Below are 26,319 nucleotides of genomic sequence, written 5' to 3' on the forward strand. Positions count from 1 at the left end.
AGTCAAATAAGTGCTAATAAGTTAGAGAGATGAAGGAAAGGTGTTGTAATTGTTCCCTTCTCTCCCTTTAAAACGAAGTTCCCCAAAGCAATAAAGAACAACACTGAACTGGTCAGTCCCTTCCAAAGTCCAGTTATGTCTTCATCCTAGCGTTAGTTACTCATACCTCAGACCACACCGTTTCAACTCAGTCAGGTGTGAGACTCAGGGTGTCGCTCCAAATTCTGGGCCCTGGGTACAAGGATTCATTGACTGGGAACGCATTATTACGCATTATTTTGTGCTTTAACTATTGAAAAATAGCAGACATAGAAGCTCACTGCAAGCTTGTAGATCTGCTATTTCTGAAAGATCGTGAACATTTTTGTCAAATCCTTCTAAGGTTTTTTGAAAAACTCAAAATATTTAGTTCCAGGGACCCCCCCAGAAGCAAAATTTGAGTTTCAGACGTTTGTTTAAACAATACATATATTTCAAAGATTTGCACACATTTTCACGACTTTTCAAAAATAGCAGATCTACAAGCTCGCAGCGCGGCACCGAGCTTGTATATCTGCTATTTTTCAACAGCTAACATATAAAATAATTAAGGCCCCTCCACATTGGGCCCTAGTAACTCAGTCCCACTTTTCCCACCCTTGTGACGCCCCTGTGTGAGACTCATTTCAACGAAGGACTCCACTTATAAAGACAGTCACCATTCACACAGCAGCTCTAATTCTCTTCATTCGCCCAGCTCTCGTTCCATTACTTTGTGTATCCAGGGGACGAAGGTGGAGACCTTGGCGTAGACGCCGGGGGAGTGCTGGGTCCTGCAGGCCTGACCCCAGGAGGTGACCCCGTACACCACCCAGCCTCCACCCGGACGCTCGCACACCAGCGGACCCCCGCTGTCGCCGCGGCAGCTGTCCACGCGGCGCTCCGGCTGGACGCTGCCGGCGCAGAGCATGCGGCGCGTGAAGGCACCGTGGTAATGTTGCTGGCAATGGCGACGGGGGAGGAGGGAGACGGGGGCCTGCTGCAGGGTCTTGGAGTATGAACGCCCTGAGAGGAGGAGGGACAACACATTGAGTTAAAGGCAGTGGTTGGACAGAGAAAGTATGTTTATTGTCATACCTCCAGACAAGGTCCCCCTATGGGATAACCAGCGCCATCTGGCGCTGCAACAGAGTAAAACTCATAAGCTCCCGTACGAGAAATATCATTTGTCGGTAGGGCTGTCAATCACAAACGAGGGCGCCGCCCCCGAGTGTATAAAAGCCCTGCGGGCTATCATAACTTCCTCTTCCGCACCTCTGCTTACCTGCAACTAGTGTCGCGAACTCAGCCATATAAGTATAATTTTCTTTAAAGTTTAGCCTAAGCGTTGACTAGGAAAGTCGGCCACTGGCCTTTAGAGATTATTCTCCTGTACGTTTCTAATTCTATTCTTCCTAACAGTTCGGTCTTTTTCTTCACTTTCGCTTTGAGTCTTTACTTCTTCTCTGTACGTTCTGCCACGTGTCTCCCTGCCTTAGCTTAGCTTCGCTTAGCTTCGGTTAGCTCACGATGGCAGCTCGTCGACCTACAGTTAGCAGCCTGCTAGCTAGGGTACCGAAGAAGTGCGGCCTTCCCAGCTGCAAAGGCCTCATCGCCAATGAAGATACACATCCGTTCTGCATTGTCTGCATGGGGGTAGGACCCGCCTTGGCCTCTCTGTCCCCTCCGGCCCCGGCCACGGGGGTGAACTGTGCTGAATGCCTCCAGTACGATGTTCCAGCCCTCGAGGCACGATGCGAGATCGCTGCCGCAGGCTACGGCCTTCACACCACGGTCTCCGCCGGAACCCTCCCAGACACCTCTCCTCGTGTGCCGGACAGCGCTGTACGCCACAGCGCTGCTTCTCGCCACGTGGTTAGGCCTCCAGCGGCCTCGCCCTCTGCTAGCTTCGGTAGCCCCGTTGCTAGCGGGTCTGCGGCCCCTGTTTCCACTGCTGTTTCTCCGACGGGCTCGACTGGTGCCGTGCCCAAGAAGAGAACATGCAAGACCGCCCACGTTGTTTCTCCGCCAGCTACAACTTGGACCGTCCCCCCCAAGGAATTCCACCCTCTAGTCGTCGGTGACATTCCTCTCTCCTTCTCCGTCCCCCAGCTACGGTCTATGCGGCCACCTAGCCCCGTCTCCTGGCATGCTAGCGACGGAGACGAACCGGAGCTAGAGGACTACGACATGGAGGAGTTGGACACGGAGGGTGAGTACTCGGAGGAGGACGAGTCCTCTTTCCCCTCCGGACAGGGCGGAGGCGCGGCCAGGGTGGTTCCTCATGCCGAGGCTTCCATCTCCGCCGCGTCCTCCCAAGCCCCTTCTGCCTCTCTCCCCCCTTCCATGCCGGCTGGGGCGAGAGGGGCAGCGGCGCAAGACCCAGACTCCATCCCCATGGACGAGCTCTCGGTGCTGGAACGCGCCGCCATCCGTTGTGGCCTGGAGCTGCCACTCGGAGATGCGCCACTCGGACCACGGGCTAGGATTCCTCTCCTGGGCCAGGATTTGGAGTCCTCTCCCCCGCGTCGGATGGAAAAGCTACCACTAGTCCCAGGCTTTGCAGAGGCCCTGCATTCAACCTGGACTACACACAAGGACCCCCCCAAGCTCCCCTTCCTGGTCGATTACCGCGACTCAGAGAAGGCGGGAATCCCCTTGTGCCCTCCCATGGACAAGCTGATGGCCCAGTCCCTGGTAGGGAGCCTCAAGCCCAACCATGAGCGGACCGGTCCTGGAGGCCGGCCTCCCCTCAATCTGGCCGTGGGTAAGAAGCCTCCTGGGTTTGCCATAGCCTTTGATGACAAGCAGTCTTCAAGGGTGAGGAACTCTTACAGATCGTCCGCGCTGGCAGCCAGGACGATGAACGCCACCCAGCTGCTGCTTTCCTCTACCAGGCGCCTCCTCAGCGAGATGCGGGAGGTGCCTGACGTGTTGGTGGAGGAAATGGACAAGTCGCTGCGCATGCTGATGGACCTGAATGTCCACGCGATCGAGTGGCTTGGACATGGCATGGATTATTGCATCCAGGCGGAACGTGCCAGGTGGCTAGACAAGGTACAGTGTCCTGGCAGTTCCGGAGAGGAGACCGCGAAGGTCCTGCAAGACCTCCCCGGCCACCCTACCTCCCTCATGGGCGGTGGACTGGAGCTTCTCCGCCAGGAGGTGGCGGATAAGAAGATCACTCTGGAGCTCCTGGGAGCCACGACGGACCCCCAGGTACCCAGAAAGGAAAAGAGACAGGGACGGAGCAAGGCCCCTGGTCAGGCTGACAGGGGGCGCTCTTCCTCCAAGCAGGGGAAACAGAACAATCCCCCTAGGACCCCCTCTTCTTCCTCCGCGGGACCCCCTCGCACTGCAGCGGGGGCTCAGGCCCGCTCTCAATCCCGCCACCCTCCCAGGCACGGGATACCGGCCAGCTCCCACAAAGCCCGTGGGAAGCCGCCGCGAAAGTGACACTGGACTCTGGCGGGGTCCCCCTGAAATTTCAGGGGACCCCCCCTTGCAAGCGCAGACGTTTGGACAATACAAACAATTTTTCTCATGCCAAGAAATTAATGTTTATTCCTCCTCTGTGCTCTCCTCCAGTGCCTGTAATAAAAAGTGTGTTGATGAAACAATGCCTGTTTATTTCGAACCCACCTGCTTTACTACAGACGACCCCATTTTGCATGAATTTAACCAGTGTAGAGAAGTCCAGGCTGGAATTTCTTTCCACTCAGAAAATATCGCTTCCTCCAGTCATGCAGACAGGTTACAAGCAGAATATTTCTCTTTGCAAAATGTTCCCAGACAAGCTAATTCCTATTCACAGTGGTATAGTCTCTCTAGTGTGCAATACCCCTCTGTCTCCACCGAGCGGCACTGTTATGCCGACTCTAGTTCAGGACAGGAGTTTGGTCTTAGCGTCAGGGAAGAAGCCAACACATATCACCCAGGGTCGGCCTCGTCTTCCTGCAAGGAAGCATATAAAGGCCTTAGCACAGGTTATAAACGTAAATACAATTCCCCGAGCCGGGGATTATGTTACTTATGCGATGAACCCTGTCCCCCGGGCTCCACGTTGTGTGTCGCATGTATTATTAACAAGCGAGGCTTCTTGGAGGTCACGTGTTCGTCTCCCACCGGATACGGAAATAAGCGTACCGGAAACGGAAACGCTCTTTCCGCCGGTGACTCCGCGCCTTCCGGCCCGGCGTCTAGCGGATACGGATACGTGCCCGGATATGGAACCTTTCCCTCCCGGCCCAGTAGTTCCGCTCAGGCGGTACAACCCCAAGGCTTCTCCGTTGCTCAGCAACACGTTAGCACAGTGTGCAGAGCAATGGAAACGTTGCAATCCGAATCACTGGGTGTTTCGGACGGTGACGCGGGGTTACAGACTACAGTTCGCAAAAAAACCCTCCCTATCCAGCAAGGTTATTTATACTCGAGCCCGCGGCTTGAAGGCCGATGCCTTGAGGGAGGAGATAAGCTCACTATTGCGCAAGGGCGCTATAGTGGAGTTATCACGCGACCAGAGCCGTTTAGGCTTCTGGAGCCGTTATTTTCTGGTTCAGAAAAAAGGAGGGGGGCTGCGTCCGATTATGGACTTACGTGCTCTGAACAAGCACTTGAAAAAGTTCAAATTCAGGATGTTGACGTCAGAGTCACTGATGAAATCAGTGAGACAGGGGGATTTCCACTGTTCAGTGGACCTGAAGGACGCTTATCAGCACATCCTCATTTATCCCCCACACAGGAAGTTCCTGCGGTTCGCCTTCGAGGGGCGCCTGTACGAGTACACGGTCCTCCCTTTCGGTCTTTCTCTGAGCCCTCGGGTTTTCGTGAAAGTGACCGAGGCAGCCATTGCTCCACTGAGGCATCAGGGAGTCAGGCTGGCGAACTACATAGACGATTGGATGATTTCCGCCGCCTCCTGCTCAGAAGCGGCGCGCCATACCAATCTGGTGTTGTCACACCTGAAGGCCTTGGGTTTCAACGTCAACTTTGGCAAAAGTATGTTGTTACCCTCCCAGCAGATTTCCTTTATAGGAATATCTCTGGACTCGGCCACCATGTCCGCTCGCCTCTCCCCGGAGAGGGTGGACAGGTTTCTGGCTTGTCTGGGCTCCTTCCGACTGAACCAGGTGGTCAGGTACAAGGAGTGCATGAAGTTGACTGGGCTGATGGCTTCAGCAGTGCAACTTCTGCGTCTGGGCAGGTTTCATATGAGACCTTTCCAGCGGTGGTCACTGGCGCTCAGGATTCCTTCCCTGCAAGGGTACAGGAAGGTGACAGTCAGCCAGGTCTGCATGGATGCTCTGGTCCCATGGAGGGACCAGGCGTTGTTGACAAGTGGGGTCTCCATGGGCGAAGTGGTGTCACGCAAGGTGATCACCACAGACGCCAGCCGCTCGGGGTGGGGCGCCACCCACGAGGGGCGCTCAGCCAGGGGTCTTTGGACCCAGGCCATGTTGGAGTACCACATCAACTATCTGGAATTAATGGCGATCTACTTGGCGCTCAAGCATTTCGAACCATTTCTCCGGGGTTGCCATGTCCTGGTCAGGACGGACAACACGGCGGCCCTGTATTATCTCAACAAACAGGGCGGCCTCTCCTCGCGGACGCTGGATCAGCTGGCGCGCGAGATGACCCTCTGGTGCTTGCCTCGGTTGAGGTCCATCAGAGCCTCCCATGTCCCGGGCCTTCAGAACGGCGGCGCCGATCTGTTGTCCAGGGGGGAGCCTCGTTACGAGGATTGGTCTCTCCACCCTGCGGTGGTGAGGCAGATTTTCTCCAGGTTCGGTCGACCGCGAGTCGATCTCTTTGCCTCCCAGGAGAACGCGAAGTGCCCCCTTTACTTTTCAGTGAGGGGACCTTCTCCTCTGGGGATGGACGCGTTTGCTTACGAATGGCCACAAGGTCTTCTCTACGCGTTTCCACCCCTGGAACTGATTCTTCCCACTCTGGAGAGGATCAGATGTTCCAACCAGGAGGTTCTTCTGGTGACACCATCCAGGGGAGTGTGGAGGTCTCTGATCACCCCACTGCTCTCTCAACCCCCTTGGCGGCTTCCCTTGCTCAGGGATCTGCTGCGCCAGGCAGGGGACGAGATCTTCCATCCAGACCCACGGGGCCTAGACCTGTGGGTTTGGCCCGTGAGAGGGAGAACCTGCTTGCAGCAGGCTTCTCACCGATGGTTGTAGCCACTATTCAGAGTGCTAGAGCCCCCTCTACTAGGGCTGTGTATGATGGAAGGTGGAATGCCTTTTTGGACTGGTGTGAGCTACAGGAGCCACCTGTGGGCCTTTCTAAAATGCCTTTCTAAAATCCCTGAGGTGGTCCAGTTCATGCATGGTGTGGACCATTTGAGACCTGTGACCAGAGCCTTGTTTCCTGTTTGGGATCTACAAGTGGTTCTTGAGGGCCTTTGTAAGGCACCCTTTGAACCGATTGGGAGGACCTCTTTGAAACATTTAAGTTTCAAAACAGCTCTTTTGCTTGCCTTGTCTACGGCTAAGCGTGTGAGCGACCTTCATGCGCTCTCTGTGAGCCCTGATTGTATGAGGTTTCTCAATAATGACTCCAAGGTTCTTCTTAAACCTCATTTGAGTTTTATTCCTAAGAACCGAGTGGTCCCGAAGGAACCTGTTGTTTTGACGGCTTTCCATCCTCCTCCGTTTGCATCAGAGGAGGATAGGCGTCTTCATTGTCTTTGTCCAGTTAGGGCCCTGAAGGCCTACTGTGATAGGACGGTGGACAGCAGGTCTACTTCTCAGCTTTTCGTGGTCATGAATGCCCGTCAACGGAAAGCGGTGTCCAAACCCACTCTGTCGAGATGGCTTGTGGATGCTATTAGGTTGGCTTACACCCGGTCTGGGTCTGAAGTGCCGGAAGCACTTAAGGCCCACAGTACTAGGGGTGTGTCTACCTCTTGGGCTTTGTCCAAAGGTGTCTCCATTGAGGAGATTTGTGCAGCGGCGAATTGGTCTTCGCCGTCTACCTTTGCGACCTACTATCACCTGGACGTTGCGCCTTCTGCTATGGCGCATACGGTTCTGGGTGCTGCTGCCCTTCCTACTATGTAGTGGGGCGGCTCTCTCCCCTTCCTGAGATAGCATGTTGCTGTCTCTAGGATACGTGGGGGGACCCTGAGTTTTTCCCTTATTTTATTGCAATTTTATAAGGTGGACCTGTGTCTGCCCTTAGTGCATAAGGCAGGCCTCGGTCTGTCAGGGTCTTTTTCTGTCTGAACACGCCCAGGCCCTGTGGGTCTGGGTCGGATCTGTCCTGAAAGGGGTCACGTCGGTTGACAGGACCTCCTTTCCGGGTGTGGTCGGTGTGCACGACAGTCTTGTCGGTTCATGACTTCTCGGGGAGTATATGAGTCCCATAGGGGGACCTTGTCTGGAGGTATGACAAGAAACGTATAGGTTCCGAACGGAACCATGTTTATTTAATACCGGAGGACAAGGTCCCCCGAATAAAGCCCCTCGGTTCGCTAGTTGCGGGCGCAGAGGTGCGGCTTTAGAGGAAGTTATGATAGCCCGCAGGGCTTTTATACACTCGGGGGCGGCGCCCTCGTTTGTGATTGACAGCCCTACCGACAAATGATATTTCTCGTACGGGAGCTTATGAGTTTTACTCTGTTGCAGCGCCAGATGGCGCTGGTTATCCCATAGGGGGACCTTGTCCTCCGGTATTAAATAAACATGGTTCCGTTCGGAACCTATACGTTTACTAGATCTGATAACCTATTCCTATCCAGGCACGTGCACACATAGACAGCAAAGGGGGCCTTTTATCTGTCTGTAAAAAGTGCCCTCTCCAGACCATGAACGCAGTTTTTACTCTGGTGAAAGAAATGCAAATGCCCTCTTTCCATGCCATACCTGAAGGCAGCATTCAAGAGAATTGTCTTTTTCAAACTCTCCTGAGCTTGAATGCAGCATCTTATGTTGAAATAATTGCCACATCTCCAGTATTGCCTTTTTTAATCTTAGTTTAATGTGCTATCAAGTACTGAAAATAGCCGACCTCCAAGCTCACAACGCGTTGTGCCTCTCTAACATTCTCTGCACGTCCCTGTTCCTATCTACAAGTTTCTCAACAAGCTTACTGGGGGGAAAATAGGTGCTTCACTTCCTCTACTCAGCTGATTCAAATCACTGAACAAGCACCATGTAATCACCACCATGCAGAGATTCAGGTGTGACACCAGCACAGCAACCAGTCAGAATGAAACCGCTATTATTGTTATTTTTTTCTTTTTTAAAAATCTTTCAATTTGATGGAAAAGGTTTTAACGTAGCAATGCATTGATATCAAAAATAAAATGTACTTTGCAATTTGAACTTTTTTCCGTAGTACTTTAACTCAAGTACAAATTTGACGGAGCAACTTTCACTCGAGTAATATTTGACCAGGAGTATTTATACTTTCAAAAATACGGAGATTGAGTACTTTGTTCCCCACTGATTGAAAGACAGGTTCAAACTGCATCATATAAAACGTTTGCCAAAGTGAAAGTTTCACTTTTCTGCGGGCAACACGGTTGCGCGACAAGGTTGTAAACGAGCCTTTATTAATGTTGGGCTGAGCAGACTCCTTAGTACATCCTGTTCACATGTAATACTTGTAAAGTTATCTCATCATCAAGGCAAAACAAACAGCCGTCAAAACGACAGGTGCATTCTCTCTGCACAATGGCACTAAGTGTCCCAGCACGTCATGTGAAAAACTGGACAGGCATGTCTATCAATGTCTTGTCAAAGCAAGTATCAGTATCTAGAATAGGCCTGACGCGTGATGCGAGTGACGTAGAAAAGATATATATATCTACAAAGCCAGGAATTTTCTTTTTTGTGTTTTGACTGTCTGTTTTCCTTTTACCCCTCGAGCTCTCCCAACTTAGTGCAACATACTGACTATGACTAACACTCATAGACTGGTCCCCCACGTTCTGTACAACAGGTACTGCACTAGTTAGATAGTTATACATGTACTGCATTATTAAGTCAGGTAGGACCATTACTGGCTGACACGAGGTAATGCATTACACTCAAAGCATAATATCTCCCCTTCCCAAATGGGATTTTCGTTCTTAGCTCAGCAGAAGAAAGCAGTAGAAAGTTTGAGTGGGTGAACCGAGTTCCTTTATTTATTTATTTGAGAGGGACACTATAGTATATATCAATGAACAAGGCATTCAGATCCAGTACAGTAATGAATGCAGTGTAAGTATAAAGGAGTTAGCAAGAATGCAATTTTTCATCCTTAGTCCCAGACGTGATCCACAGAACGTAAGACAAAATACAAACGGAATGCAAAGCAAGTACAATAAGTTTGAATGCCGGGTAGCTTCAAAAGCCTCTAGTCTAAGCTCTTGTTTACATGATTTTTGCTTTGCTCAAATATCAAGTAATGCAAATTTGAAGTAAATCCAAGTAATAGCTGAAAAAAGTAGCCTACATTGGATAAAGGGGGTTTAAGTGATTGTAGTTTTGTTTTGTTTGTAAAAGAAAAAAGGTGTTAAATAGCTCTATCTTCCAATAGCAATAATAGTGCAGGCAGGGATCTCCAACGTTTACAGGCCAAGGACACCTTAGCTTTAACAGACAGACGGATACAACGGGTATTGCACAACTGGACATCAATGGTGACTATTTATGCCCAACGGGCACTGGTCTGGGTTCTCCAACATTACTTATAATATACTCCTACAGTACATTCAATCCCTCATATACTGTGCACACCCCCGGGCACAGGACTAGTATTTATCTGATACTGAGAGTTGAGACATTTGAGACATCTTGGAAGTAATCCACAGATTTTTCGTACAAGTGACTATGGCTTGTCTCCAAGTGTTGCCGCAAAAATATTTGATTGACATCATTACGATCAGTGGTGTAAATGAAATGTTTTTTCTTGTTTCTTCTGTTGTTTGCGTACACTGTCTTCTGTTACTCATTTGTTGGATTCATGTCAACGTGTATTTTTCACTCTCTCTCTCTCTCTCTCTCTAAAAATAATTATTAGTGTGGTTGTCCAGCAGGGTAACCAGACTATTCAATTGTCCTGGGGAAACTTTATTCTCTGTTTCTAGAGTAACTACATGTTTGACGCCTACTCCTCCCACAGTTTTCGCGTCACACACTCGAGCTACAGTATATGTCAAATCGACCGGCTTCATATTGCTCATCAGAATATAGAATAGAATATCCTGAGTACTTCTTCAAACAGAGTTTATTCTGCAAATTGTTTTGCCTGTGGGGAGAGTCAGTATATATTGATACATGTCTTCACATTTTTCTATACAGCATCTTGCTGTATAACATATCTTTGTTACGACCATCCATTTCATGAAGGGCACATATCAAATGAATGCTGAAAAAACACTTTGAGGATTTGTGCCTGTCCCAACTGTGCTCTCACAACTTGCGAGATCAAAATTCCGTCCTTCCATGGTCAACAAGAATCGGTTCCCATGACATATCTGTCTTGACTCTTTCTTTTTGTCTCTCTCCTTCACTACGACCACACTGTCTTAATGCCCTTTCCATTTCCATGGGGCCTTAGGATGATACTGCATGTACGTATGTGCAGTACTTTCTTGTGCGTATGAGTACACACACGCACACACATAGGCATGCGCTTGTGCGTGTGTTTGTGTCACATCTGACTGAGAGTCAGCCAAATTAAACAGCTGTACAATGCAGATAACTCACACTAAGCTACCATAACACCTCACCTCGACATAACACCCTCTAAATAGCCTATCTTCTCATTTCGAAACGACACACGCTCTTACGCAGTCTTACGCAAAGAACAAACACTTGAACACTAAGCAAACAATTTAGCGCATGCGTCCCAGCGCACAGACGCTGTCTCTCTCACGCTCTCCAGTCCCATGTGAATGGCCATTTAAAAGCTGCTGTGACTAATGACATCAGTGACTAATGACATCAGCATTCTGCTCACAGTTCACTGGAGATGTGTGTCTTTGTACACATTCAAGTGTTGGCCAAACACAGATGTTACAGGAGAGCTGGAGGAGTCAAACGAACACTCGCTGTGGGAGAGATCCTGAATCATGAGTGCCATTAGCTAATTAATCATTTGCAAACCTATTTATTCCTGTATATTAAAATGTACAGTGTGGCTGCCGCAGGCCTTTTCATGCCATAAATGCTAGACTTACTAGGGCAGTGGTTCTCAACCTGTGGGTCCGGACTTCCAGGGGGGTCCCAAAATTATTTTGGGGGGTCCTCAGATGTTTAGCTTAATGTGCAACATTGTTTTCTTACTCAACAGTAAACAAAACAACATAAAGTTTAAGTGTATAGAGGGTATATGCACATTTTCTAAATGACAATTTAAGGAACTTTTTAATACCTCTAAAATGACAAATTAAACATTGGCCAAATATTAGAGGCAGAAATTGTGAAAATAGCCGATCTACAACAATAGCCGCTCACAGCCGCTATTTTTACAATAGAACCGTGTTATACACAATGTAATGCCTCAACTCTTACTGCTCATCAGGGTGGGGGGGGGGGGGGTCCCCAGTTAGAATATGATTATTTTGGGGGTCGCAACCTGAAAAGGTTGAGAACAACTGTAGGGTACTTCCTTCGTAATAAATGTAAACTACTGAAACACTCAATGACCATACATGAAGCTAGTTAGCATTTGTTTTTAGGTTTTTTAGAACCTTTTTTTTTTCTTGACTGATTATATTGTTTTCTAGATAGATATTCATTTGCATTTGGTATATTGCTGTTGATGTACTGACATATTATCTTGTTTATTATTGTGATGTTGTATCTGCTTATTGTAAGTCGCTTTGGATTAAAAACGTCTGCTAAATGCCTAAACTGTAAACTGTAAACTGAAAACCACAAACCACTGAGCCTAAATGAAGTTGATAACGAAGGTTAAGAACACCCTGTACGTAGAGTATCCCTGAGGCTCTCGTTGACACTCCCCTTGACACTCTTGCTGACACTCCCGTTTCCGATAAATACCAGATTGAATACACCTGTAATTCCAAGACTTATGTGTTTGTTCTGCTTCACACGCTCTATGCTTTGTGTATACAGTAAAGATATCTTGATCTTTTTTATGTTCTCATTGTCATGATTATCTCCGCCCTCTCTACCCTCTCCAACCTCCTCCTTTTTCGACTCCTCCCCTTCTAGAAAACAACAAAAATGACAGAGTTTACACACAAACAAAAGAATAGGCCCCAGCTCCTGAGACCACACCCCCACATTGAAGCCTAATTTATGCTCCGTCACACGAAGGTGTCCTGTGTCAAAAATAGCAGACCTACAAGCTCAAAATGCATCACATGTTTCACAGCGCGACTCCGTCTTGAGACAAAGTATAAATCAGCTTTAGTGTTGTTCTTTTGGTGCCCTCACCTCACCTGCACCTGCACATTCCATTCACATTATTAAGTCTTTTAAGCTTCAGTACAGGTGTGGTCTTTTACCAGTGAAAGCCAGTTATGAATGCACTGTCGCATTTTCAAACCGACCACTAAGCATAGAATAAAAACCACACTTGAAGGTTAAGTAAATAATTGTAAACAAATTGCTCCTCACTTTGAAGGACTTTTCGGCGTACAGTACGTACTGTATATGGAACAACAGGGACGTGCAGAGAATGTTAGAGAGGCAGGGGCTGAAATTTCTAAAAGGGCCTTTTGGTGAAAATATCGAAAATAGCCGACCTCCAAGCTCACAACGCGTCGCGTTGTCGATGCTTGATTTCTACACAGAGAGGGCAATTCTTTCAACATAAGATGCTGCATTCAAGTTCAGGAGAGTAAGTTTGGACAAGGCAATTCTCTTGAATGCTGCCTTCAGGTATAGAATGGAAAGAGGGCATTTGCATTTCTTTCACCATAGTAAATTCATTCATGGTCTGGTGAGGGCACTTTTTTACAGACGGAAAAAAAGGGCAGGGGCTAAAGCACCCTTTGATGTCTATGTGTGCACGTGCCTGTGGAACAATATATGCACGCACACACACACACACGCACACACACACACACACACACACACACACACACACACACACACACACACACACACACACACACACACACACAGAGCACGCACGCACACACACATACACACACACACACACACACACACACCTGTGTCTCCCCAGCCAGTAATGTGACAGTTGCTGGCCTGTTTGAGCACTCTCTCTTTCCTCAGCGGCAGACAGGCGGGCAGGACGTGACGGGTGAACGACACACACACCCCCGGCTCCAGGCCCATGGCCCCCGGGGACAGGCGGACCAGCGCCAGGTCGTAGTCGTTGCTGTGGGCGCGGTAGCTGGGATGGAGGACGATGTGATGGACGCCGTACTCCTCCTCGTATTCCTCTGGGACCAGGGAGTGGTAGTCGCCCAGACGCACCTTATAGTGCTTGGTGTTGTTCCCATACCTGGACGGGTGGATGAAGGACAGACAGGAGGGGGATTGAGAAAGACATGGAAGACATCAAAGACGTACAGATACCTGTGCACACCTCGTTGCTTTGTCCTCTATGTCCAGTGCTGCTTCTTTGTTTTATGGGGGATAGAAAAGGGACACACTGAGATCACACAGTCTAAGTGCATTTAGACTGTGTGATTAAGGCGGCACTACAGCTTTGTAAAAAAAAAGAAATATATATATATATATATATATATATGTGTGTGTGTGTGTGTGTGTGTGTGTGTGTGTGTGTGTGTGTGTGTGTGTGTGTGTGTGTGTGTGTGTGTGTGTGTATGTATGTATATGTATATGTATAGTGGAAAAGTTTGTTATTTTCCATAATTCTGTAAAAATAAGAAATGTAATGTTCATATATGCTAGATACATTGCTGTGAAATATTCCAAAATATCTCAATATATCACAATATTACACGAGACCACTCAAAACGAGTTGAGAAATGTCAACCTTCTAAAGTCAGAGTAGCTTGAAGTCCAGTGAGACATTTCCAGAGTCAGTGATGATTTGGCATCTGCTGCTTCCAATGCTTTTTTACACAATATACGCATTTTTTTTTATTATTAATACAAATAATGTATAGTTCAATTTGTTCAATCTGTTTGGTAGAGCATGTTAATAAAATATAACTTACACAATTGGCGTGGTTGTATTTTGTCTCTGTATCTTTGTATTTTGTCTCTTCTATTGACACATTTAGATTGTATCAAAGGTTAAGTCTCACCTAGACACATGGATCTGACACAGATTTTTAACTGAAGGTTAATATTCAATTCCTAGCTAGGTACAGTAGTACTTCAAGTGAAAATATAGGATCATTCTGGGAAAATATTCTGGCAAGTACGCCGGCTCTATTAGATTAAAAAAAAAAGGTAAAAACTAAAACAGCACTTGTGAAACCGGGTTCAAATCCGAGGTAGAAGAGGAAAGTTACATAGTGCTGCTTTAAAATGTTCAACTGAAAACACATTGAAAAAGCATCATTTTTGTCAAGTGACAAGTTCACTCAACTGAAAAAAGTATCAGTTACTTTGGTCAAGTGAAAGTATAGATTAGGCTTTAGTCAGACATGATTCCAAGTAGCTTGCAGGTAATGAATCCACCACAGACCAATCTCCCCATGCCTCCTAATCACCCTTCTTCTCCTCTCTCCTAATCATCCTTCCTCTCCTCTGTCCTCCATCGTTCTCATCCTCCAGTTATCTCTTTTCTCAGCATGTTCTACACTACAGTATTCTGGCCTTTGAAATGAACATTTCATAAATGTGTGGTTGTATGTATGTAAATTCACAATAAAACATTTACAACATGCTGATGATGAAACCGAAATGGGTACCGAGGGCAAGACTGGGGATAACAAGAAGTTAGGGATCACTGTATATTCAGGGTTTGAGTGTGTTTCTCTGCGATTTAACCGCGTACTGATGGATGAAGTGAAGGAGAGGAGGAAGGAATAAAGATACAGAAGGGGGGAGGGATAAGAAAGAGGCAGAGGGGGAGAAGAGGAGAGAAGTGGAAGCAGGAGGCCTTTAGGCTGAGCCAAGACCCCGTGTCCTGTTACAACCACAAGGATCTGTCCGGAAAGAGATCCTGGACTGGGAAGGGTAATGACACTGCTGATCGGCAAGCAAGCTACACTGCACACGTGCACTGCACATACGCACGCACGCACACACAGGGTTTAATAAATCAGAACTGTGTGTGTGTGTGTGTGTGTGTGTGTGTGTGTGTGTGTGTGTGTGTGTGTGTGTGTGTGTGTGTGTGAGAGAGAGAGAGAGAGAGAGACACACACACACACACAGAGAGACAGAGAGAGAGAGAGAGAGCATGTGTATCTGTGCTTACATATTTGATCACCCTATTTCAGCTACCCTATGAAAGATGACACTGTAATCTTGGAAGTGGTGAAGTTGGCTGACAGACAGATGACTTTCAGAACCTTTAACAGCTGAAGCCAGCAAGTACAGCTCTGTGGATTGATTGATATGGAGGCAAGTAGGGAAAATGCTTTGTAATTTCAATCACAATTCTTAATTTGTGCTCCCTAAATGATTTGTCTTCTTAATATCTATTTACTGTAGGTACAATTTGTAACCACTTAAACCCTACGTTATTGACCATGGGAGGACCTCCTTTATTCCTCTACACCAAATCTCTTCGGCGAAATAGCCAATGCATTTTGACTATTTTCCCAGAACGATCCCCTATGTTCACTGGAAGTTCACCTATTATCACATGCCCACAGCAGGGACCCTAGGGTTCATGAGCTTAGTGTGAAGTACTACAGTACCTAGCTAGGAATGTCCCTTGTGTATGCAGTCTGACATCCTACTATACATACATCTTCATCCCCACATTTCACATCCTTCCATATAAGGGCTTCAGGGCATTAGGAAGTGGTTCATTCCAAAATGGAATGGGGAAGACTTTTGCATTTCTCTTTGTCCCTAATGTGGAAATACTGAGATGGATCACAGGTAGAACCGTGTACGAAGGCGAGTTTGTGTGTAATGTGATCCACACACTGGCTGTGAAGGAGCTCTGGTTTTCTAAGCAAAATAAACCCCTGGTAATTATAACTGACAGCACAACCGAAAGATATTCATCATAATTAAAACACACTGTCTGATACAGACATCACAATGAACATTACAGACTTTAAATGTACACCAAAGGGTTATTGCCAACTTTTTGTGGTCTTTTCATGCAACCCCCCCCCCCCCCCCCCCCCCACACACACACACTCTTTCTGCCTCTCCCTCTCTGTATCTCTCTTACTTCTTATTTATTTATTTTGGTAAGTATGCTTTCCCTCTGCCGTTTACACAAAGTTGAGAAATGGGACGTTCTTGACGCCATTGTTGAGGCCCCCTATAGACCAGATGAAGTGGCTGAGATGAAGTCGGTATGGATGCAATCTCAGATGCCACGCTCACCGCAAACACCAGAGCAGCGGTCACTACATCATGTTGTGGTTAAGAGGCCCGGATCAGAATCTCTTTGAGTGGGTTTCATGTGAGGTTTAAGACCAGGGGGTTGAAGAAATTTTTCGGGGACTTCGGGAGAGGAAATGGCTTTCATGGAAGCCCTGTGTCAAATTAAAATTTACACGCAAAGTCTTGCGAAACAAAGACAGACACAGACGTGCTTGTGCGGACATTACACACAGAAGCAGTATATACACAAATGTGTGTTATAGGGTGTTTGTTTGTTTACAACTTGAAAACAAAGCAAGTACTGTACTGTAATTATAGGACAGTTTTGCATTTAATTTAAAATTTTGATTCATTATGAATTATTATTCAGAGAGTTGTAAAAGATAGGTTTTACCTGCGATGACAAACAAAATTAATTGTACTAAACCAGGGGTTCTCAAACCTTTTTAGGCCGTGACCCCCAGAATAAACATATATAAACTGGGGACTCCTACCCTGACAAGCACTTGGAATTGTAGGTATTAGACATTTAATGTGACTCGGTTCCACGGATAAATATTGTGAAACTGCGAGGCGTTGTGAGCATGTAGATCTGCTATTTTCACAATGTTCGCCTCTTGCTTACTTAATATTTGACAGTTTGGCCAGTTTGGTATTAAAACGGTCTTGAATATCCTTAAATTGTCACTATATAAATGTGCCCTGTATACACTCATGTTGGTTTGTTTACCGTTGAGTGAGATTCTTCTTCTTTTTTTTACATTTAGCTAATCATCTGGGGACCCCACAAAATAATTTGGGAACCCCACTTGGGGCCCTGACCCCAAATTTGAGAACCACTGTGTTAAACAAATAAAGCAGTTCATGTGTTTGTGTCCAGCTGTACGCAGAATGTTACCTCTTGAAGCAGTGTGCAGACGTGAGGACCCAGCATGTGTCGATGAGCGTAGCTCCACACACCAGCCTTCCGTCCCCGCGAGATCCTCGCAAGCGGATCGCAGCCTGCCACGGCCAGCCTCCCCTTCATGCGCACACACACACGTGTACACGCACACCCCGTTATAAATACATGCAAAGCACAAACATGCAGAATATTAATAGGTACACAATTTAAAGAGGTGGTGCCATAGTTTTGTACTTTTTCTGTTTTTCATGTGTCTAGGAGGTTGAAAGTACTTCATTAGACCCCCTGGTGTGGTTTTTATGAGCAATTATGTATTCTCTTGGTATTTGTTTGTTTTCTCTTGGAGGCTGCCACCTTGTGGTCAAAAGTGTCAGTTAAAAAACACACATACTTATTACATCACAGAATCAACTCCTCCCCTAATTACCATTCCCCCAACACTGTGGGGTGTGGCTAACTTCAGCTGGGTCACCAGCCACCATGACATCCATGCATACTTAATGAACTGGGGGTGTGGCCACATAAAAAAACAATTTTAACTCTTTCTGTATACCTTTTTGGAAAAAATATTCCTCCTAGTATAATCACAATACCTGATAATCATGTTTTAGAGGGGGGGGGGGGGGGGAAATCATGGCATCACCTCTTTAAATAATTGGACACATTCTCACGGCTTGTGCTCTTTCTCATAGTTATGAGTCACACTGCGATATCACACAATTCAAAGCACCCATCATGAGGTGTGTCCACATCCTCATTCATATAACTCCTTATAACTAAGATTACTGTATTGCGTTTATTGGAGGAATTTAAACACAAAGTTTGTTTCACAAAGTTAGAAACGACTCACCATCTAAACACACACAATACATTATGATACATGGGCTTACTGTACGAAATGCCCATTTACAAATAAAGATATGCATCCACACGCTGGCATAGAAATAACACACCAATAATAGGAAATTCCCGTTGACAGAATGGTGTTGTGTGTGTTTCTGTATGCATATTCTCCCCTTGACATCCTGTTTCCAGAAACAGATGGTGCATATGAATGAGTAGACACAAAGCAACTCAGCTGGAAGACATTTGAGTAACTTCCATAAACGTAGGCTCCATTGAGCATTTTAGTAGATTATTTTATATTGTATTATACTTTGTGTCAGATGACATTTTAAGTAATTCAGTTTAAGTAATTCAGTGTTTTTGTTCTCCTTCTTTCCTCATTCATATTATTATACAATTTCCTGTACATGCCCATCACTTCTTTCCTCATTCATTCCTCGCTCTTCTTCCTATTACACCGTTATAAATGATAAATAATTAATAACTATATAATAATTACTGACAATGATATTTGATTTTGAACAAATTATACATCTTTTTTTCTTTGTTAAAGGTTTTGTATAAGTGTGTTTATATTGTATTACTGTCTTTAGGAACCCATCAAAAACATCTCAAGTGGTTATTCCTATTAAAGAGTTTCAAACAACATTCATTCATTTCTCTGTTTGTTTCTGGTCTTCAGACGGTGTTTACCACCCCTCTTTCTAGGTCATTTCATCTTACCTCAGAGAGTTCTCTCCTCCAATGATTCGTCGCTGCCGAGAGTGTATGAGCCGCAAACCACAAACGGAATCCACACTTTCTAATGGAGACATGGGGGAAAATGTTGGGGTGTCTGTGAGTGTGCATGCATGATGGAGAAAACATACATCCAGGCTCAAATGGTGCCTTTATTAGATTATTAGACTGATTGCATTTATATAAAACGAGAGCTCACTTTCATATTATGCACGTGTGCTTGTGCACAGTAAAGTCTACACACTGCTTTTTAAGAGGATCAACTTGACTAGACCACATCCAGGCGTAACACACACTCCTGATGCGTGTGCACGGCTATTGTACTTACTACTTAAGTGTGTGAGCGCACACATGTGTGCATGTGTAATAGAGACAACAGGGCGAGTCTAACATCTGCCCTGCTGTGTGACAGACAGGGTGAAGTAATATTACAGCTCTCTCCACTTTACCATCTGGAGACACACACACGCACGCACGCACGCACGCGCGCACGCACTCACACACGCACGCACACATGCACGCACGCACGCACGCACGCACGCACTCACGCACGCACGCACGCACACACACACACATGCACACACTCTGTCACCCTCTGTACTTGTTTCTCTCACACTTAGAGAACCATTCACCTCTTGCCTTTTCATTCGTCATTTGTTTCTCATTAGTCTCTGAGTGAAACAATGGAAGTATTTGTTTAACACACGGCACACCTTGTCCATGGCTTCAAAAAATCACAGACGCTCTTTTCAATTTAATAGCCTATTAGTTAACCTGGAAAGAATGTTTTTCAGCACAACCAAAAGATATTTATCATAATCAAAACATATGTTTTTCCACTGTTTTAATATAACTAGTATATCCAGTGTTAATATACAGTATATAATTTATTCCTTTATTCTTTTAAATAGTGTATATTACATGATTATGGCCTATATTTTCATCCATGCCTCACAACTCACAACTTATCACTAAACTTCTTTGCCTTCATTTACTATTTTGAAAAAACATTTTAAAATACTTCAAATAGAGCATCTACATCGACACATAGTGAGCTTATAGATCAGCTATTTGAAATATTCAAACATGTATTTTCAAAATAGTGGACGAAATAGATCCCTAAGTTTTAACCATCTTTACAATAACAACCAGGTTGTTAATGTAAATGAAACCTGGTTCTCAAATATACACACTATTGTGAATACAAATATATATACAGAGAGCAGAGGCCAATTAATCACTGACCTTTGATCTCTTTGGAGCTGGACTGCGATTGGCCGTAGTCACAGATGACGCCTGCATCCTCAGTATGGCGACAGTTGTGTGAACCTGGTGTCTGCTTGATACAGTCGACCAGTGAGCGCTCCTCGCCACTGCATTTCACGTTGTCCACATGGATGGGCCCCGTGCCCTCCCCAAAGTACGCCATCACACGTGCCTTCGCCACGCCACTGGGAAGCACAGACAGAGACAGTCACATGGAAACATCACTGGAGATCAATGAATGCAAATTGAATGAATGAATGAAAGAATGGATGAATGAATGAGTGACGCAATGCATTGTGAGCTTGTAGATTGTCTATTTTTGAAGGTACCGGTATTTGTTAAAGAGGGGAAAAGGAGAGGTCCAAGTACACTAGACCCTTGGGGTCCCTGGTTACCTTAAGTACAGTATAGGGATTAAGTTATTAATTTAAAAGTAGTCAGGGTGAAATGTTGGGATCGTTTCCATGTAACAAAAACACACGTAATACAGTTCAGTATGACAAAACAGTCCCGATATATCACAACAAATGATGTGTGTGTGTGTGTGTGTACGCGCTCACTCGCTCGTGTGCGTGCGCGCGTGTGTGTGTGTGAATGAGAGAGAGCACTATGTCTCCATGTATTTAGACAGTGATGACATTTGAGCAGAGATGTTATGCTTTGACATTCTCTGGCCATGACACAAACCACTTCAAACCTCTTTCAATCTGATAACAACTGTGTCTGTGACACACTATCATACCCTCACCTCTGACTTCAATTAGCAATCCAGCAAGCATCCCACACGTGCGTGTGTGTGTGTGTGTGTGTGTGTGTGTGTGTGTGTGTGTGTGTGTGTGTGTGCGTGTGTGTGTGTGCGTGTGTGTGTGTGCGTGTGTGTGTAATGTGCGTGCATGTGTGTCTGCGTATGAATGGCTCTTTACTCTCATTTTAATTAGGAATGATAGCTAACCGACCAAGAGGATCTCATATTGTTTCCCGGGGGCAGGTTGATTGGCAGGGTTCGTTTCACTGCGGCTCCACAGGGAAGCTGCTGTCTGTTACTGAGACATGTAGTGTTCTGCCTGCGCCTCCCATGGATCCCTGTGGTGCTGCAGCGCACAAAGGTTAAAGCCAGAGGGTCCAATTCAAAAGGAGTGCGCTGCGCTGCACTGCGCCGCCCACGCACACGCAGAACAAGTCAATTGAAACAAATTCTCGAAACTCAAACTCAACCCTGCTTAAGAGTTTCTGTGGAGCAGTATATTTGAGTACATAAAAAACTGGAATTTTTTATTTGACAATCGGAATTTTGCCCGTTCTTGTTGAAGATTTTCGGTACATACGTGATATTTCGGATTACTTAACAGCAACTTAGGGGCAGGACTAACAGCACCGTTTCTCTGTGATTGGTTACACATTTGCATCACTCAATCAACTGATGGTGAAAGGGAACTGCCATGTTTGAATGAATTGAATGAATAGTATTTTGATGCTAGCCTTTTCAGAATTAATCTGAGTTCCCAGAGGTTATTTTTTAAGCCTCAGCATAATTGTGAAAACCACAGTACCAGGCAGAAACAATAAGATCCAAGCTCTCATCGTCATTTGGTCAGCGCCAGCCTATGTACTGTAAGACAACGGGAGAGAATGAACGTGAAGGTACCTTAGAACATATCAGAGCATTTAAGGGAAATGGGCTACGAATGTGATATTGAACGATTGGATATAGTGCTGGGTCGTACATTAGGAAAGAAGGGAGGCGTGACATGTTTATATAAAAACACTACTATTTATTCTATTTACTCTATTAGGTAGTTCCCTGGTTTTCAAAAAACAAGCATGTGATGCCTGATAAGCTTCAACCAGCTCTTGGTTTGTGCTTAACATTTTGCTTAGTCACAGCCTCACAGGTAGATGTACTGTTTACCAATACCAACAGAAACCAAAATCGTGTTATGATTATTTACTTGACCACTTAACATAATAGATCGATCTACAAGCTCATACTGGCGGTGTCACAGTGCAACACATGAGCTTATAGATCTGCTATTATCGAAAATTCATAAAGTCTTTTGACATTAAAAAAAGTTCTCCAATGAAATACCCAAACTAGGAACACCAGGTTGAAAGTGGTTAATGAGCTTAAACTTCTTGAAGAATCAGTCCACACCAGCTCTGTCATCTCAGAGGAACCACTTTGTCCAGAGATGGAGAAGAACTACTAAGAACATTTTGGCTTTTCCAACCAGGACACATTCCTGGATTTCAGTTCAACTTCTTAAACGGTGTGAGTCGCACAATAATCAGCCCATTGTTTAGCCTCTCCTGCAGACAGAAGTAGGTCATAGGAGCACAGTTCATTGCTCTAATGCCTCATTTACATTGCTAGGATGTTAGTCTCTTGACGTGCTAGAATATTACAGCCAAAGCACGTGAATGTTGATGGACCACAAGGGGAACAAGTCTTTGGCATTTTGATGATCCATTTGGCCATCCATTTTTTGTTGTACTTTTGAAACTGTCTATAAAATATTAAAAGTCAAGGAACATCAAATAACTCTGTTTGCTATAGACCGATTTTTCAAAGTGGCAACCAAAACTGCGGTGTCAAATGGCACCTATGTGTGTTTGCGGCTGTGCATCGACACCGCAGCTACATGGCAGCATTCTGGAAAAAGGTCTATAGTTAATGTGTACTTGTCTATTTGCCAGTCTTTCTGTCTATAGGACTTATGCATGATTGCGACCGTAGGTCGCATATATTTACTACCAAAACCTCCACCGGCTGTCTGTGAGTGAGTGAGTGAGTCAGTGAGTCCGTCACACTTTTGCCCTGCTCATATCTCCACAACCGTTGCCCCCATCCATGCCAAATTTTGCACACACACTCCTTGACTGCCAAACTACAACCTCCAAGGACCCCCGGAGCCCCAGGGACCCCCAGGTCCCTGGGGGACCCCCAGATGTAAAAAATGACCAAATGTGCAAAAATGACCAAATGACCACCCCAACGGGGCTGCTCACAGGGAATTCCCGGGGACCACCGACTCCTGGTGCTCCAGAACGGATGCAAAAGTGGTGGCGCCCCCAGTGGAGGACCCCCTGCCACTGCAGCGCACATAAAATGCCTTAACTCGGCCTAGGAGCGTCCGGGAGAGCCGGGGCCGGTACCTATTCGTCCGCCAAGGCAACGCGGAGACCCCACCCCTCATTTCTCACATGGCCCTATTCTAGCGCCACCTTCAGGCCGATTTTTAAAACACATTTTTGGACACTGCTCCTACAGTTTTTGCCCTAAAATCACGAATATCACTACACAGCATGTCTACACTCATGTCATCAACATGGATCAGGAAGATTTTGGAAAAACTAATTTTTGCCCTATTTGTGGAGATAAGCCACCTACGGTCGCTTATCTCCCGATTAGGGAGTCTTACTGGTGTGATTGTGTGTGTGTGTGTGTGTGTGTGTGTGTGTGTGTGTGTGTGTGTGTGTGTGTGTGTGTGTGCGTGCTTGCATGTGTGCGTGTGTGCGTGCTTGCATGTGTACGTGCGTGTGTGTTGTGCATGTGTATGTATATTTGTGTTAGTACATGCATATTCCATTACCACCACATTAACCTCTCACCCCATGTAATGGTCTTTAACCACACCCAGTCCATCATAGTGATGACCCTAACATGACTTTAACACGCCTCTGACATGCTCTCTCTCTTTATCTATCACACACGCACGCACGCACGCACGCACGCACGCACGCACACACACACACACACACACACACACACACACACACACACACACACACACACACACACACACACACACACACACACACACACACACACACACACTTATGCGCTCCAGATGTGGCTTTCATCCGCAGTCTAGATATACTGTATGTGTCAGCGAGAGAGAGATGGGAGAGGGATGATGAATGCTTCTTGGAAGAGAGTGAAAGAGGAACAAATAAAATAAAATAAACCATTTTCCACCAGAGTCGAAGCAGTGCATTTACTTCCCAGCCTATGGTTTTTGAATAAGGGAAGATGTAATGGGAGAAACAGGAGGGTGAAATGAGGTAGGTTGAGTTATTCATTTGTGGAATTACTTTTTGTTTGGGGTGTGTTTGTTTTGGCTCTGAGTAGCTGTTAAATGAGTTCTAATCCCTGCGGCCATTTCAGTCTGAGTGACATATAGGCCGCCACTGCGTCAAAGCACTGGCACTACCACTTACTGTACACCTAGATGTTTGATATCTGCTGCTAAGTGACGTCTCTTACTTGTACTGTACAAAGACACTGTGCTATTCTGTATCATTTGCATTTATTTTTTATGCATGTACCTTTTGTATATTGTCACTGTCGGGCGGAAACTGTCAATGTAGTTATTATTTTTATATTTAGTGAAGGAAATAGACATCAAAAAATGAATGTCCTTTTCACATGTTTTTTTTTTATCTCTCTCACGGACAGAACAACCAGCAGGTGTTCCTCAGGTCTTTCAACGCTGAGGACCACCGGTTTGGTTGAAATGCGTCTGTTGTTTCTGAAGGACGTTCATTGTGTGCTGGCTATTTGCTTCAAATTCATGGCACTCTAGAGCCGTTCACCTTAAGACTTTTATTTCATCTGGGGTGTTGCAGGCTTTCTGCTTTGCAGTCATTTCTCTCAGATATTAATAAGTCACAAGCTTCTAAGTTCTTCTTAATACTTTTCATTGGTTTTTACGGAATTTCACACACTCTTTCAAATTGTATGCTTTTGATGTGACACTTGACTTTAATATCACAGTTCCCGCTGTTGTCGATGGGCCATACTCAAATCCCTCCATCTAATAGAAGTAGCTGATGCCAGCTGTATAGGCAGTGTTCACACAACAAACGTTCTTTCTAAACATATGTGATAAAGTGTACACAAACAATGGTAAAAAATTGAAAGCACACATTGGGGTTAGTCGTTTTTCATCCAGAATGTAATCTTTCAATGACACTGTTATGGTATATTCTATACAGCTAGTGAATGAAATGCATATACAGTGGTGTGATGCATTGGGATCTATTGTTGAGAGATACATGAAGAGTGATGAGATGTAAACTGAAGCATGGAGTGGTGGTGAGAAAAGAAGAGAGATATGGAACAGGAATATGTGAGCCAAAGTGTTGGAGAGGTCAAAAGTGAGTGGAGACAGACTTAATAAACAGAGTAGGCGATCTGGATTCACTCACTGTGAGTCTAAACAGAGGCACGCACCATTTCACCACTCTAGCATTGCCACTCACTTTTCACCTTTATGCCCCTTTATATCCTGTCCAACACAAATATGAATCCAAGGACGATGGGGATCAGGGTTGATATAATGTACGCATGCTTAGTATACACAGAATAACAGCATAGAGTAACAGGGAAGCACACAGAATTTGGGTATTGTGTCACGGGAGAGTGATTTTTGCAGGTCTTTCCGAGTCCGAGTGTATCAAAAAGGCAACTTGGTTAAGGCAGCGGAAGCCTGTGATTGGCTGCGCGGAGGTGCCTAAAGTCGGGTGGATGGAGATACCCCTAAGGCCTAGGCCAGACGGAGCTGGATATTTCATATATCCCAGTTTTTCAGATATCCACATAGAAAAATATCTAGGTCCACACGACAAAGATATCTACCGTAGGTCTAAAAAATCTTAGTCTCCAGACCTCCACTAGGGGAACAAGCACACACACAGTAAATTCTTCAGAGATATCCGGATTCAATGTCTACACGGATCCAGTGAATCGGATATTTTGTCTCCACTTATTTATCCGGTTTCAGAAATATCCAGCTTCACGGCCAAAATATCCAGCTTTGTGTGGCTGCAAGCCCCAACCGCACAAAAAATTGTCTAGCAAATGTCTAGCTTCAGAAATATCCAGCTCCGTGTAGCCGGCACCTAAACCTAACCTTAATCCTAACAGTAACCTCAGTAAAACTAACGCTGGTGAATGCTAACCTGGTGAAATGCTAACCTGCCAACACTGGTGAAATGCTAACCTGCCGACGCAGGTAAATGCTAACCTGGTGAATGTTAAACCGGTCGGACCAACGGTACTTAACCCAGTTGCTTTTTTGATACTCGGACTGTACTGGACCATTGTGTCACAGAGAA

At 45.7% G+C, this 26,319-nt stretch overlaps 1 protein-coding gene across 1 annotated transcript in view; it reads right to left on the minus strand.

Annotated features, from left to right (window-relative positions):
- Window positions 1-724: 724 nt before the first annotated feature.
- The window catches only part of prss12 (serine protease 12), a gene marked incomplete at both ends in the record, with an annotated part of 41,683 nt that continues 16,088 nt past the window's right edge, over window positions 725-26,319 (minus strand). Inside the window, 5 exons of the mRNA XM_080722582.1 lie at window positions 725-1,044; window positions 13,169-13,464; window positions 17,347-17,469; window positions 18,922-19,000; window positions 20,182-20,387. Of these exons, the coding sequence (XP_080578708.1) occupies window positions 725-1,044; window positions 13,169-13,464; window positions 17,347-17,469; window positions 18,922-19,000; window positions 20,182-20,387 (1,024 nt within the window). The remainder of the gene's footprint in view (window positions 1,045-13,168; window positions 13,465-17,346; window positions 17,470-18,921; window positions 19,001-20,181; window positions 20,388-26,319) is intronic.

Source organism: Nannobrachium achirus (genome assembly GCF_963921795.1).
Source record: "Nannobrachium achirus genome assembly, chromosome: 3".
NCBI lineage: Eukaryota > Metazoa > Chordata > Actinopteri > Myctophiformes > Myctophidae > Nannobrachium > Nannobrachium achirus.